At 46.0% G+C, this 16,592-nt stretch overlaps 1 protein-coding gene across 2 annotated transcripts in view; it reads right to left on the bottom strand.

The window, feature by feature from the left end:
• Window positions 1–253: 253 nt before the first annotated feature.
• The window catches only part of MERTK (MER proto-oncogene, tyrosine kinase), a 114,933-nt gene continuing 98,594 nt past the window's right edge, over window positions 254–16,592 (bottom strand). For both annotated transcript variants that reach the window (XM_059942216.1, XM_059942217.1), the window contains 5 exons: window positions 15,585–15,703; window positions 11,088–11,197; window positions 8,775–8,934; window positions 7,963–8,099; window positions 254–1,163 (listed from right to left, as the gene is read on the bottom strand). In XM_059942216.1, coding sequence (XP_059798199.1) covers window positions 650–1,163; window positions 7,963–8,099; window positions 8,775–8,934; window positions 11,088–11,197; window positions 15,585–15,703 — 1,040 coding nt within the window. In that variant the 3' untranslated portion in view covers window positions 254–649. The remainder of the gene's footprint in view (window positions 1,164–7,962; window positions 8,100–8,774; window positions 8,935–11,087; window positions 11,198–15,584; window positions 15,704–16,592) is intronic.

The following is a 16,592-nucleotide window of genomic DNA, read 5'->3' as shown; positions in this document are numbered from 1 at the left end:
AATGTCAAGAGTGGTCAGAGCAATTGCATCGAGGGCCAGACATCAAGGGAATTCCTTTGCAAAGGCACTGAGGCAGCCAGTGGCCATGTCTTTCCAAGTCTCAAGTAAGTACCACGCATCTTTCCTCATTCATATTTTATTAGGAAGCCAGATCGGAGAATTCATCAGTTATAAAACTTTAAATATGAAATGAATCACTCTTATCAAAGAGATGATTCAGGTGGGAATACCAGATTTTTCTTAAGAGCAGAAGCAAAGGCAAATATGGCATTTTATTTTACAAATATTTAAGAGTCATGAAAAACGAAAAGAACTTTAAAAAAACAACTTTGTGCCAATGTGAACATCCAGGAACTGCTGTGGAGGTGGGGCTGTTAGAGCTTAAATGTTAAGATCATCCAGAAAAGTGACATGAGTCATCTTTTATTAAAATAGAATATCTTTGTCTCTTTCCACCATATACATATATTTTCTCTTTAAATAAATATATGTTACGTATTCTAAACGATGACTTACTTGACAACATTCACGTGGTGCTTTCGGGCCAGGGCACTGACTTGGTAAGGAAGACAAATACCAAAAACATCGAGTGTACGTGGGTTCTCGTAAGGCGGAATTTCCAGGACTTGGGAATGTGTCTCAGCTCTCCTCACATGAGGACTTCTGAGTCTTCTGAGGAGTCGTCGGCAAATAGGAGTTCATCTGACGCTGGGCTCCCCAAGGGCAGCGTGCTGCACTGGGACCAGGAGACCGCATTCCTTACCAGCCTATCCTCCAGTAAAACACCGTTCCTTCCCGCCGTCCCTGTCGCCGGGGCGGCGGGAGCCTGCTCTTCCCAGCCCTCGCTGACCCCGTTCAGGATGTACCTTCCCTCGTGAGGTCTGTTGTCATGGACTTCTGCGGTGACCACGCTGACGGTGGCGCCGGGTGTGCAAGAAGCAATGACCAAGTCGGGATGGGTATTCATGTCCAGCTGAGCAAGTGCCGAGCCCTCGGCCGGGCCCTCGCGGCTCTCCGGAAACTGTGTGTTGACGTAAATGATGTCCGCTTCGTCCTGAACTTCAGGCAGGCTTTCCAAGAGCTTTTCTAGCTGCAGCCTCAGCACTGAAAAGGTGGGGCGGTCCAAGGGCTCAGCTCTCCAGCAAGAGTGCATGACTTCATACCTAGAAGCAAAGAAGGGGGTGTTATCTCCTGGCGCAGCACGCACAGCCCAAGTGCAATGCGCCCCTACTTCTCCCACTCAGGTGGGAGTGGAGGGGCTGGGGGGAGGGGGAGGGAGCGGGGGTCCTGAGAGCAGACAGGTGTCAGCACCAGCTCCACACTCACCATCGTTCCAGGCCTTGGGAGGTTTGAGGAATGAAATCGAGAGGGGGGCTGGCGTGGGCAGGTGTGTGAAGAGTAAGGGCAGTGCTGTGACAGCGGCGGGTGAGCCCTGGGCTGGGACAGCCCCTGATTTGAGGCGGCCGCAGCTTCGTGGCACGTGTGGGGCTGCTGAACCTCGGCCACCTGATGTTGCTCCGTGAAGGAGAAACGCTCTGGGGTCCCTGCTCTTCTCCGTGACTTCGACCTCCTCCAGTAAAAACAATAACCGCCGACCTGTCATCGGCATTTACCATCTGACAGCCATCGTGTAAGGTACTTTTAGAGATACTAGCACGAGCTAGCAGCACGAGCCCACACACAGGTACTGTGATCCCCGTTTTACAGAGGAGGACCCTCAGAGCGCGATGCTTGGCCCCAGGACGAGGCTGAAGCTGTGACCCACATCAAAGAGTGTCTGACGCCAGAGCCCATGTTCTTAACCACTGAGCAGCCCTGCTTGCCATGGGTCAGACCCTGACGGGTTTAGGTTCTACCCTGTGGGCAAGGGGGAACCACAGAAAGATTGTGCTTCGATGCATTCCCATGACCAGATGATAATTTTAGGAAAGTTGCTTTGGATGTCACCCAAAGGATGTATTAGGATCCTGGGGGTGATGAGAAGAACAAGACAGGAGACAGAGGAGCCCGCACTCCCCTGGAGGAAACAGGGACCCGCTCGTTCACGTACATATACTGTGGACGTCACTGCGCCAACGTTCCCACAAGTGTCACCACACCCAGGCCCTGCCAAGCCCTGGACCTCTATGGTCTGACAGTACTAGCAGACCCCGTTTTATTGCACTTCGTTTTATCACACTCCAAAGATACTGTGTTTTTTTTTACCAGTTGAAGGTTTGTGGCAACTCTGCATCGAGCAAGTCTATTGGTGCCATTTTTCCAGGAGCATTTGCTCACCTGGTGTCTCTGTGTCACAGTTTGGTAATTCTGACAATATTTCAAACTTTTTCCATTATTGTTATGTTTGTTAGGGTGACCTGTGATCAGTGATCTCTGATGTTACTATGATAATATTTTTGAGGTGCCACAAACTGTGTCCACGTAAGACAGCAGATTCAATCAACGGACGTTTTGCGTGTTCTGACTGCTCCACCAACCGGCCATTCCTCTGTCTCTCTCCTTCTGCTTGGGCCTTTCTATTCCCTGAGACACAACAATAGTGAAATTATGCCAATTAATAACCCTACAATGGTTTCTAAGCGTTCAACTGAAACGAAGAGTCACAGGTCTCTCACTTTAAGTAAGCTAGAAATGATTAAGCTTAGCGAGGAAGGCATGTCAAAAGCTGAGACAGCCCGAAAGCTAGGCCTCTAGTGCCAAACAGCCCAGTTGTGGATGCAAAGGAAAAGTTCTTGAAGGAAATTAAAGGCGCTACTCCAGTGAACACACGAATGATGAGAAAGCAAAACGGCCTTACTGCTGATGTGGAGAGTCTGAGTGGTCTGGATAGAAGATCAAACCAGCCACAACATTCCCTTAAGCCAAAGCCCAATCCAAAGCAAGGCCCTAACTCTCTTCAGTTCTATGAAGGCTGAGAGAGGTGAGGGAGCTGCAGAAGAAAAGTGTGAAGCTAGCGGAGGTTGGTCCATGAGGTTTCGGGAAAGAAGCCGTCTCCATAACAAAAGTGCAAGGTGCTGGTGTAGAAGCAAGTTATCCAGAAGATCTAGTTACGATCATTAATGAAAGTGGCTACACTAAACAACAGATTTCCAATGCTGACAAAACGGCCTTACATTGGAAGAAGATGCCACCTAGGACTTTCACAGCCAGAGAGGAGAAATCAACGCCTGGTTTCAAAGCTTCAAAGGACAGGCTGACTCTCTTGTTTGGGACTAACGCAGTTAGCAGGTGACTTTAAGTTGAAGCCAATGCTCATTTACCATTCCAAAAGTCCCAGGGTCCTTGAGAATTATGCTAAACCTACTCCGCCTGTGCTCTATAAATGGAACAACAAAGCCTGGATGACAGCACGTCTGTTTACAACACGGTTTAATGAATATCTTCAGCCCACTGTTGAGACCTACTGCTCACAAGAATGGATTCCTTTCAAAATATTCCTGCTCATTGACAACGTACCTGGTCACCCAAGAGCTCTGATGGAGATGTACAATGAGATGAATGTTGTTTTCATGACTGCTAACACGACATCATACTGCAGCCCAGGGATCAAGGAGTCATTTAGATGTTCACATCTTATTATTTAAGAAATATATTTTGTAAAGCTAGAGTTGCCATGGATAAGAGATTCCTCTGATGAATCTGAACAAAGTAAATTGAAAGCCTTCTTGAAAAGATTCACCCTTCTAGATGCCATTAAGAACATCTGTGATTCATGGCAAGAGGTCAAAATATCAACATACACAGGAGTCTGAAAGAAGTTGATTCCAACCCTCATGGATGACTTCGAGGGGTTCAAGGCTTCACTAGAAGAAGTAACTGCAGATGTGGGGGGAAGAGCAAGGGAACTAGAATTAGAAGTGGAGCCTGAAGATGAGACTGAACTGCTGCAATTTTAACCTGTTTTTTTTTTTTTTTTGGCTGCACGGAGCAGCTTGTGGGATCTCCGTTTCCCAACCAGGGATCAACCTGGGCCCTCGGCAGTGAAAGTGTGGAGTCCTAACTACTGGACTGCCAGGGAATCCCCTGAATTGCTGCAATTTTATGATGATATAGATATTAAAAAAATTTTTTTATTAATTAATTTATTTATTATTTATGGCTGTGTTGGGTCTTCATTTCTGTGCGAGGGCTTTCTCTAGTTGCGGCAAGTGGGGGCCACTCTTCGTCGCGGTGCGCAGGCCTCTCACTATCGCGGCCTCTCTTGTTGGGAGCACAGGCTCCAGATGCGCAGGCTCAGTAGTTGTGGCTCACGGGCCCAGTTGCTCCGCGGCATGTGGGATCTTCCCAGACCAGGGCTCGAACCCGTGTCTCCTGCATTGGCAGGCAGATTCTCAACCACTGTGCCACCAGGGAAGCCCTATGATGATATTTTAATGGATAAGGAGTTGCTTCTCATGGATGAGCAAAGAAAGTGGTTTCCTGAGATGGAATCTACTCCTGGTGCAGATGCTGTGAAGATTGTTGAAATGACAATAAAGGACTTAGAATATTACATAAACTGAGCTGATAAAGCAGCAGCAGGGTTTGAGAGGACTGACTCCAAGTCTGAACGAAGTTCTCCTGGGGGTAAAATGCTATCAGACAGCACTGCATGCTACAGAGAAATAGTTCATGAAAGGAAGAGTAGATCGATGCGGCAAACTTCACTGTTGTCTTGTTTTAAGAAACTGCCACGGCGACCCCAGCCTTCAGTAGCCACCCGCCTGATCAGTCAGCAGCCCCCAACATCGAGGCAAGACCCTCCACCAGCAAAAGGATTATGACTTGCTGAAGCCTCCGATGATGGTTAGCATTTTTTAGCGATAAAGTGTTTCTTTAAAAAAAAATTTATTTATTTATTTATTTGGCTGCACCAGGTCTTAGTTGTGGCACGCGAACTCTTAGCTGTGGCATGTGGGATCTAGTTCCCTGACCAGGGATCGAACCCGGGCCTCCTGCCTTGGGAGCACGGAGCCTCAGCCACTGGACCACCAGGGAAGTCCCCACAAAGTGTTTTTAAAATTAAGGTACGTACACCATTTTCTAGACGTAATGCTATTGCACACTTAACAGACTACAGTATAGTAATCATAACTTTTATATGCACTGGGAAACCAAAAAATTCCTGTGACTCACTCTACTGCAGTGCTCTGGAGCTGAACCCGCAATACCGGGGAGGCGCGCGTGTACTGGGGGAAGGAATGGAGGGGAGGGGGACCCTGAAAGACATCTGCTGGCTGAGGGGACCCAGTGGGATAAGAAAGAACAAGGTGGCTCCCGCCTGTCACCCTGGAGACGAGGGGACCGAGTGCCGGTGCCACGAACCACAGTGGCTGCAGCTGGGAGCCTGTGAGTTCGGCCGAGGAAAGGTCCCCCGGAGGTGATGGGGGCACCACCCAGAGCGGCCTCTAGGGTGATGGGGACCTGGTCATTCAGAGGTGGGGGTGATGCTGTAAGAAGAGGTGGCCCTCAGCGGGCAGGACCGGGGAGCGGGGCTCCAAGCACACCCTGTTATTTCCATTGCTGTATTTCTCAGGGTTGACTGTAAAATGACCGAGGGGCAACCAGACACCGGAGTCAACTCCACTAAGGTGAGACAGCAAACAGAGATGCTCAAAAGTATCTGCCTCAGTTTTAAAAGAAAAGACCCCAGATATGGAAATGCAGAGAGCCCTCTGGGGGATGCTGTCGTTGGCCAGCATCCAGACTGGAGAGGGGACCTGGGAAGCGGGCCTGGCTCACCAGAGCCTCTGCGAGCCCGCGGTGTGAGCAGCCAGCCGGGGGGTGGGGACCGCAGAGCCGCTGCTTCCTCCGGCGGCTGTCCCCCAGCCTCCCTCCCCCAGCCGCAGGGCACTGCTGACGCTGCAGCGCTTTCACCTAAAAAACCACGTCTCAAACACCGAGTCAGCATTCCCTCGGCACGGCTCTGCCCGCAACGTCTAAAACCACAACGTGACACAGCTTAGCCCCTGCTAAGACCCCAGATAATCAACTTCTCCTGGAGCACCAAAGAAGCCAAGAAAGAAACAGCCACAAAAGTCTCCATTCAATTTGTTTGATGGAAATGGCTTCCTCATTTGCAGAAGCAAACATTTCATTCATGTGGCCCTTTCAGAAACGACCGTGAAGCCCCAGATCTAATTGAATTAGGATTTCATGATGTTTCTTTTAAAGGGCTTATGATTTCTGTTTCTGTTCTATATGTTACGGATTTACAACCACAATCACCACCACCACTACCACCCCCCCCCAAGCAGTGTGAGGCTCTGGTCAAAAAAAACTTTCCTTCTGTTTGGCCGCGGTGGATCTGGGAGGCCCATGTGCAAACTGACCGGGGCCTTCTCACCGGCGCGAGGAAGCAGGGCCAGAGTGTGAGTGTGGGTGTGCGTGTGTGGAGTCCTGCACAGGCCCACCTGCCCGAGCAGCGCGGCCCGGCGTTCCACGGCGGAGCCCACGCAGGCCCACGGTCCTGAAATGTTCTTGCTAAACATGGTGCGAATGCCCCTCTCCGAGCCCGTGACCCCTGTTACGCTGGGGAGAGACTCATCATTAGGAAGGTTCAGATCACCGAGCTAGAGGCAGTGCCTTAAGAAATGATTTTTAAAAAGTCGGCAAGGTGTTTGGGAGAGGATCGACTTGTAAAGATGTTATCACGGGCACCATATGTGACACTTAGCGTGCGTGCTTCCTGCAGGCTGAGCTCTCCACACACTTCTTTGTTAACCCTCCAAATACCTCTGCAGAATACGTGACTATCCTTTTTTGGTGGCTGATCACGTGGCACGGAGCAGTCAAGTCAGCTGCAGTGGCCACACACGTGGCTAGTTAGGAGGCAGAGCCTGGCCTCTCTGACTCCAAGTCCCAGGCCTCTCCCTGTACTGTCCACCCCGAAGAGAGAGGGGCCTGTTGGGATGGGAAGGGCACTGTGGTCCTGCACGCTGGGAGCTGGGGGGGTCTCACGCCCGGCTGAGTGTACAGTCTCCCTGGGATAGTTTTTTTTTTTTAACAATATTATTATTATTACTTTTATAAATTTATTTATTCATTTAGTTATTTTTGGCTGCGTTGGGTCTTCGTTGCGGTGCGCAGGCTTCTCATTGTGGTGGCTTCTCTTGCTGTGGAGCACAGGCTCTAGGCACGCGGGCTTCAGTAGCTGTGGCACGCAGCCTCAGTAGTTGTGGCTCGCGAGCTCTAGAGCGCAGGCTCAGTAGTTGTGGTGCACGGGCTTAGTTGCTCCACAGCATGTGGGATCTTCCCGGACCAGGGCTCGAACCCGTGTCCCCTGTGTTGGCAGGCGGATTCTTAACCACTGCACCACCAGGGAAGTCCATCCCTGGGATAGTTTTAAAACATACATTTCTGGGCCTGCTCTGTACCAAGAGAATCACAATCTCCAGGCACAGGGCTGAGGAATCACGTTCTTAGAATATCCCCTAAGCAATTCTGATGACCAGCTTGAAAGCAAAGTCACTGGCTTAGATTTCTAAATTTCCTGATTCAAGATATTCCTGTTGATTGGTTTGTTTAAGATGCTGAATGGAAAGAGAAGCATGACTGCAGCAAAAGAGGGCAGAGAATCATCCAAGTACCTCATGCATTGTAAAGCAGACCTATTTACCTACAGGATATATAGTCATCCCTCGGTATCCATGACAGATTGGTTCCAAAAGCCCCAGCGGATACCAAAATCTGCAGATGCTCAAGTCCCTTACAGTCAGTTGGCCCCCCGTATCTGTGGGTTCTGCATCCACCCATACAGAGGGCCGACTGTATTTCCTAGAGGGGCTTACAGAACTTCAGAACACGTGCGGGCTCACTGGAGACGTGCACACACCACTTCCCACACCAGGAGAGGCTTCTGGCCCGGCCATCTGCGTGTGTCATCTTCTGCCCACACCCGCCCGGCTGAGTGTCCCCACCCACTATGGCTGTGTGTCCCCAGGTCTTTGCAGGGCGCCCCGAGATGGAGAGCAGCTGACTCACAGTTCATCCAAGCAGTCCTCTGGCTGTTTGAGCCTGTGGCCGTGGAGAAGATAGTCATATATTTCGTGGTTCTGGACGCCGGGATAGGGGGTCATTCCTCGTGTGGCTATTTCCCACATGGTCACGCCAAATGCCCACTGAGGACAAAGCGACAACGTCAGGATGCAAGTCTTTCCAGAAAGGCTGAATGGACTTTTTCATTGGGAAAGGTCATTTCCTTAGAGCCCCGGCGGTCGTGCACAAAGCTGACAATTATGTTTGAGATACGCCGCTCTCCCAAAACGGCAACAACGTGGGGCCAGAACGTCACAGTTCCCCATTTTTACTAAAGCTGTTTGGGAAATGAGACAAAGGCAGATCTAGCCCTGTGTCACATCAGTGCTCTGTTTAACGTTCTGTTCCTACTGTTGTCGGCAAGTGTTTTCTATTCCCAATCTCTGGTTAAGGGTATCAATACACAGCACCTTTTATACAGCATCTTAGTTCCAAACAGCCATGGGATGAATTCATTTAATTTACTGTGAATGTGAAATATCTTAGTTGCGGGCAATGAGTCACTGTACTGTAGCAGAGGAAAGTGGAAATAAATTAAGGGCCTTTGCCATCCTCTGAAGGTCAGGCTACTTCACCAGAATCTAATGTTCTGCCTGAATTAAAGCATCTAGCGATAAATAAAGAGAAGTGTGAGCATGCCCCAATCCTCAGTTGATCAAAGAGTAAGATGTCCTGCAGCACCAGCTTAAGTCATCTCTTTCAGCATGCCTTCATCTTTGCAATGCGGGGCCCCGAATCAAAACTCTGTACGTACGTACCACGTCACTTTTACTGGTGTACACTCGGTCCGCGAGACTCTCTATGGCGATCCATTTCACAGGCATCTTAGCGATGCGGCCCTGGCGGTAGTAGTCGCCACTGTAAATCTTCTTAGAGAGGCCAAAGTCCGCGACGCAGACAGTCATGTCATCTCGCAACCTGCAGAGAGAGTCAGAGTGAGTTCATGTCCTCAGCGACCTCAGAGGCAAAGCCTTAAATCACAGGTCTCTACCCGATGCAGCTGAAAACATTCACGATGAGTAACCAAAAGAGAGAGACCCCACAGCCGGTGAGGGTCCTGCTTTGGGACCAATGGCAGAGCAAGTGAGGGGGAACCAGATGAGTTATACCTTTCTACCCTGCTGGTCTGTGTGGCAATCTGGACCAACCAGGGCACCTGGGCACAGAGGATGGAGCCACCTGCGGGCACAGAGGTGCACGGGAGTAGAAAGAGTAGCAGCTCCAAGCCAGGGCCCCCTGGTGGACTCATCTAGAGTCCAGTAGCCTTCCTGCCTGACGTTTGGAAGCAGCACTGGCTCTATAGATTAAGTAAGCCACTTAGACAGCTTGGGGGAGGTGGGGAAGCACGTGCTGTAAGCGGGGGACACCGGACTTCCTGCTAAGACGGTGCCAGGTGGTACCTGAGGAATTAACTGGAAAATTAAAGGAATACAATTGCATTTACAGCCCAAGCAGTTAAAATTGATCTTAGACAAGAAGGAGAGGAGGAGGAGGAGGAATGAGTGGTCTGGCGGTAGGGCGACTACCTTGTCCCTGTTTGCCTGACACTGATATTTAAAACTAAAAGTCCCACATCCTGGGAAATCCCTCAATTCTGGACAAACTGGACAGCTGGTCACCCTACCTCGTGGGAAAAACATGAAGGAAATGTTAAGGGGAAGAAAAGGTTTTCATGATTCTCCCTCCATGGTAGACAAGTTATTTAAACGAAAAACAAAACCAAGACCCTTCTGGGTTTTCAAAAATGAGGTGAAAGTGATAGAGGGCCGGGGGGCAGGGTTGGTTAAGAGGAGGGAGGGGACAGGCTCCACTGTCACATCTCCAATGAAGAAAAACGAACGACAGCAATACATTTAAGGAACACTCTCTCTTCTTGCAATAGTAAATTTCTTTTTTTTTTTTTTAATTTTATTTATTTATCTATTTATTTATTTATTTTTGGCTGAGTTGGGTCTTTTGTTGCTGCGCGCTGGCTTTCTCTAGTTGCGGTGAGCGGGGGCTACTCTTCGTTGTGTTGCGCGGGCTTCTCATTGCGGTGGCTTCTCTTGTTGTGGAGCACGGGCTCTAGGCGTGTGGGCTTCAGTAGTTGTGGCACGTGGGCTCAGTAGTTGTGGCTCACGGGCTCTACAGCACAGGCTCAGTAGTTGTGGCGCACGGGCTTAGTTGCTCCACGGCATGTGGGATCTTCCCAGAGCAGGGCTCGAACCCGTGTCCCCTGCATTAGCAGGCGGATTCTTAACCACTGCGCCACCAGGGAAGCCCCAATAGTAAATTTCAAATCAAGAAATAGTTATTGTTTTTGAACATTTACAGCAGATAATGGCTGTTGAAGCAGACTGAAGAGATGGGGAAGGGGAAGTTCGAAGTTCTTGTATAAGCCCTCGTCTCCCTGCTGCAAAAGGAAAGCTCTGGTGTAGTCAGGACCAAACTACTTCACAAGGCAGCATCATGGAAACTCAGGGACGAAACCATTATGATTTTCATTACTGTCTTCACGATCAGCTGACTTATATGTAACTCTGGATCCAAATAAGCTGATGGCAGTTGGGGAGGATCCCAAAGTTCACACCTAGTACTCCTAGCTGAGTGAGAATGTGAAAATAAAAATGTAGTCACACATAAACACACTACTATACAGAAAATAGATAACTAATAAGGACCTACTATATAGCACAGGGAACTCTACTCATTACTCTGTAATGGTCTATATGGGAAAAGAATCTAGAAAGGAGTGGATATATGTATATGTATAACTGATCACTTTGCTGTACACCTGAAACTAACACAACATTGTAAATCAACTATACGCCAATAAAAATTAAAAAAAAAAGAAGTCACAGGGGAGTTTTGGAGGCCAGCCAGACTCTTAGAGGCAGAGGTAGTGAAAACCCGCAAGCAAACACCCAGTCATGTGTCAGGGCGGTAGAAACCCCATCTCCGGAGCCTGCCACACTGTCGCCTCCCAAGCTTAGTCCTCCTCCATACTTTAACATCAACAGGCCACCCCACATGCCCACAAATATCTACCACCATGAGGTCCAACCCACTCCAGGATGGGCCAGGACTCTTACATGCAGTTTCGAGCAGCTAAATCTCGATGAAGAAAGTTCCTGTTGCTCAGATACTCCATTCCCTGGGCAATGTCCACCATGAACTTCAACAGTGTCTGCAGAGGAATATGCTAGGGGGTGGAAGACACAAGGAGACAGATTATTATTATTATTATTTTTCTGGCCACACCGTGTGGCTTGCAGGATCTTAGTTCCCTGACCAGGGAATGAACCCAGGCCCTGGCAGTGAAAGCGCAGAGTCCTAACCACTGGACCACCAGGGAATTCCTGAGAGACTATTATTATTTTTTTATAACTTTATTTATTTATTTATTTATTTATGGCTGCGTTGGGTCTTGGTTGCTGCGCCCGGGCTTTCTCTAGTTGCAGCGAGCAGGGGCTACTCTTTGTTGCGGTGCGTGGGCTTCTCATTGCGGTGGCTTCTCTTGTTGTGGAGCACAGGCTCTAGGCACACAGGCTTCAGTAGTTGTGGCACGCAGGCTTCAGTAGTTGTGACTCGCGGGCTCTAGAGCGCAGGCTCAGTATTTGTGGCTCACGGGCTTAGCTGCTCTGCAGCATGTGGCATCTTCCCAGACCAGGGCCCGAACCTGTGTCCCCTGCGTGGGTAGGCAGATTCCTAACCACTGCGCCACCAGGGAAGTCCAGGATTATTTTTTAAAAGGAAACCAAGTTACTTCCATTTGAGGGGGTGAAATGATGGCTTTATGACTTAGAAGCGTGGCCATGAAACAAGGAAATTTCCATATCACTAATGTCACAAATAAGGTTTTAAAAAGGAATGAAAAACAAACAAAAACCAACAAACCCTAAAACTTCTTGGCAAGTATCACGTTTTCTTCTCCTTGTGTTTAAAGGTATTTTAAAAAATCAATTTATAAATTTAATGCAATTCCAAAGATACCACCAACAATTTTTTTTGTGTGTGTGGCCAGTTAATAACATTCTTTTCACAAGTTATGAGCTCAAATGCGATCCTTGTGTCCTTCTGAGTGGCAGTGGGACAAAGAGAGGAAAAGAAGGGGGGTCTGGCTTCAGTGGGGGAGGATCTAATGTTTTGACAGCAAAAAGCCCATGGAGAAGGAGCTGTTCCCAATTATGCACCCACATCTGGTATCATTTTATTTTGAAATGTTTCAAAAGAGACTTTTTTTCTTCTGGACAGAAAGTAGCATGGTCTTTACCCCTTATCATGGGACCAAAGTACCACAAGTTAAGTATTCGGGAATTTTCATTTTTGTTTCTCTACGGCCTTCCTGTAAGTTTTAACAGCCTAATGTTTTTTTTCTATGTTGTAAAAATCAAACCAGACCGCGTGTTAGAAAACCTGCCGTGTTGGGACTGATTACGAGGATGATGACTCATGAAGACTTCTGTGTAGTAATTCAATGTTTTAGGGCAGTCAGAGCCCTAAAGAAAAGGGTTCACAAAGTCCCTAGAAATCATAAATGGGTCCACCCATGATATATTCTTCCCCAAAGCATTGGATTTATGGTTTATTCTATATGGCACATGAGTCTTCTAAAGTGGTCCACGTGAAGACACTGAATTTTTCTTTTTTTTTTTTAATTGGGCTGTGCTGGGTCTTAGCTGCAGCATGCAGGCTCTTAGCTGAGGCATGCGGGATCTAGTTCCCCGACCAAGGATCGAAGCCAGGCCCCCTGAGTTGGGAGCATGGAGTCTTAATGACTGGACCACTAGGGAAGTCCCGACACTGAATTTTTAATGATTTATATTTCTCAACTAAGACACATGTCAATCACAGACTGTATATATAACAAAAATGCTTTATCCTTTACCCTTACATAATGGAGTTGTTAAAAAAAATGTAAGTAAATCAGGCATGAAAGCCTTATGCCTCTGTTCTATATATCTGGGGCATTTGATTTTCTGGATGTTAATTTCCAGGAAAGGATTTGGGTGCTAAGAAATATCAAATCTGCTGATATTCATGAAAGTATAATGAATATCCGGTGCTATTCATTTGTGTTATTTGTTTCCAAGCAGAACTATGTTAATCTTGCAGACTGTGACCAAAGGTCATTTAAAAGATCATTGTGTGGTAAAGCTAATAAATGAGGTCAATAAGGTTGCAGGATACTAGATTGACATACAAAACTCAACTGCATTTCTACACACTAACAATGAACTGTCTGAAAATGAAATTAAGAAAACAACATCTACAAAAGAATCAACAACAAAATACTTAGGAATAAATTTAACAGAAGAAGTGCAAAACTTATACTCTGAGAACTACAAAAGGAAAGAATTAAATTAGTTTCTAAATAAATGGAAAGGTATCCAGTGTTCATGGATTGGAAGAGCAGGTGTGCTATTCACACAGAGGACAGAATGGCACCCAGGTCCTGCTGAAGAAGCACATTTATATGACCGAGACCTAGTCTTGGGCCACTCTAGCAGGACCAGAAGGTATTTATTGCCAAGGAACGGACTGATAAGGCAGTAGAGATTTGAATAAAAGCTTGATTTTCTAGTTTGTCTATGATATATTTTGTGACTTTCAGCTTTACATGTGGCTACAAAGTGTCAAAATATGAAAATACATTCCTTTTAAAAACATTCCTTTTAAACTTTTATAAAACCTGGGAGTTTCCATCATTGGAGATATACTTTATATTTTTGCAAATTGAAACTATTCATTAGTCAGTAAAATGCTGTGTACTTGTTTCCTTGTTATTTTGTTCAAAAGAACATAAGATGACAGCAGTACTTTTGGCAGACACAACCTGATTCTATAATTTATACAGAAGGGCAACAAAACTAGAATAGCAAAAACAAATCTGAAAAAGTAGGATAAATTTGGAGGAATCACGTTACCCGATTTTAAGACAATAAAGCTACAGTAATCTCAATTGTGTGATAGGGGCGAAGGATGGCACATAGCTTAACAGAACAGAACAGAGAACTCAGAAATAGACCCACACGTGTACAACTGATTTTTCACAAAGGTGCAAAAGCAATTAGTGGATTAAGGATAGTCTTTTCACAAATGATGCTGGTCATCTATATGCAAAAAAAGCAACAAACTAAATTTCACACCTTATACAAAAATTAATTCAAAATGGGTCACAGACTTAAACGTAACATGTAAACCCACAAATTTTTAGAAGAAAACACAGAAGAAAATCTTTTTTATCTGGAGTTAGGCAAAGAGTTCTTAGAAATGACAGTGAAAGTATGATCCATTAAAAGAAAAAACTGATGAACTATACTTCATCAAAATTTAAATTTTTTTGCTCATGTTAAGAGAATACAAAGACAAGCTACAAACTGGGAGAAAAGTCTTTGCAAATCACATATCCAACAGAGGAACTGTAGCTAAAGAACTCTCAAAACTCAACAAGAAAACCAACCACCCAATTAAAAAATAAACAAAAGACTTTAACAGACACTCACCGAAGAGGATATAAAGATGGTAAATAAACACAAGATGCTCAACATCATTAATCATCAGAGAAATGCAAATAAATTTCATGATAAGCTATCACTATACACCTATCAGAGCAGCTAAAAACAAAACAAAACAAAAAACTACAGATAATACCAAGTGCTAACAAGAATGCAGAACAACTGAATTTCTCATACATTCCTGGTGGAAATGTAAAATGGTATAGCCATTCTGGAAAGTAGTTTAGCAATTTACTATAAAGACAAACATACATTTTCCATATGACCTAGCATCCCATTCGTGGGTATTTAGCCTAGAGAAATGAAAAGTTATGTTCACTCAAAAACCTGTATGTGAATTTTTATAGCAACTCAAAACTGTCATAGGTCCTTCAATAGGCAAATGGAAAAAGCAAACTGATACAGCCATACAATAGAAGCCTACACAGCAATAAAAAAAGCAATGAACTACTGATACATGCAACTTGGATGGCTCCCAAAGGCATAATGCTGAGTGAAGGAAGCCAGTCTCAAAGAATTACAAACTATATAATTCCATGTATATGGCATTCTCTAAAAGACAAAACTATAGTGATGGAGAACAGATCAGTGGTTACCAGGGGTTAGCCATGTGGGCAAGGTGTAACTATAAACGGGTAGCAGGAGGAGGAGTTTTGGGTGACGGAACTGTTCTGTATCCTGATTGTAATGGTAGTATATGAATCTATACATGCATTAAAATTTATACACTTTCTGAAACTGAGATGGCTCCGGCACTCAGTAATTTCAGAGGGAACAATCTAAAAAGAGGAGACTTTCAAGGAAAGAGACCACTCTGACAGCAAGAGGGGCCCACTCTGCTCCACTCCCAGCCGGCTTCTCCCTCACATACAACAGGAATAATGAAATCTATGGGCAGGCCGGCTATGAGGACCACATTTCAACCCCCAGGGTGCAGAGTGGGCACTGAACAGAGGCCAACGTCCCCTCCTTCCCTCCTTCATTTTCTAGGTTAGACGCTGGTATTGTTCAGGCCCTGTCACGGGAGCCCCAAGCACTGTTCAGAGGCCATGCAACTGGGTGATTAATTACCTTTGGTCCTGTCTCCAATCGGGAATAGAGTAAATAGGTGTGCAGATCCCCGTATTTCATGAAGGGTAAAATCACCATGGGCCTGGGGATGCCTTGAGGGCTAATTTCTATACACACACCTGGAATTAAAAACAGAGAGTAAGTTACAAAGAGCCCTTGTTACCAGTGACCAGAAAAAGCACTGCAGAAGCACTGGCCAAATTGAAAACATGTGCTCTCAAGTTAGCGGTTAAAAAAACAAAAGAAAACAAAACCCTCACAACTCACACGCTGTATTCTAGAATATGGAACACACCCTGGGTCCACTTCTTGGTATTTCTTTTTCTTTCAGACTAGTGCCAATCTTTGCGTGAAAGCTCTCAAAAATTAATCAAGTACAGCCATCTATAAACCCGTGGCGTTTTTGTTATACTGAGTCTAAGTGAGGGGTAGCGACTGCAGCAGAATTCAAGGGCAAACTAGTTTCATGTGATGGTTAAATACTTAATCGTATGAAGAAGTCCCCTGCAACCAAATGCTTAAAACTATTGGAAGAATTCTGAGGGCCAATAGGTGAAATTCACATCTCTAAATGTTAACACATACACGGGGGGAAAAAACATCATTTGTCATGGATGCTAGAATCAGAGCCTGTCTGTCACCTGAGATCAAGCTTACAAAGCTCTTGCAAATGCTGGTACAATTACAAAGCGCCATTGTTCTCAGAGTCTGCTGAAGTCAATAGTTACAAATGACCAACAGTAGTTTCTTTGACATAACATTGTCTCCAAACATTAGTTTTCCCATCTCTCTGCAGTGTCCATCATAATAAAACTTTGAAAGTTCCCCAAAGAATTTAGCATTTATCAAGTCACAGGACAGCAAAAAAAAAAAAAAAGCAAAAAGTCAGCAGAATATTCAATTATTTTTAGGTCACTCTTCCCTCCTGGAATAGTATCACACAGCAACCACTTGATACAGGCTCTCCATTTTGTATTTTTTAGCAAACAGTGCCACAAAACCAAATTC

Source organism: Balaenoptera ricei, chromosome 13 (assembly GCF_028023285.1).
Source record: "Balaenoptera ricei isolate mBalRic1 chromosome 13, mBalRic1.hap2, whole genome shotgun sequence".
In the NCBI taxonomy this organism is placed as follows: domain Eukaryota; kingdom Metazoa; phylum Chordata; class Mammalia; order Artiodactyla; family Balaenopteridae; genus Balaenoptera; species Balaenoptera ricei.
This window is presented reverse-complemented; position numbering and strand designations above follow the sequence as displayed.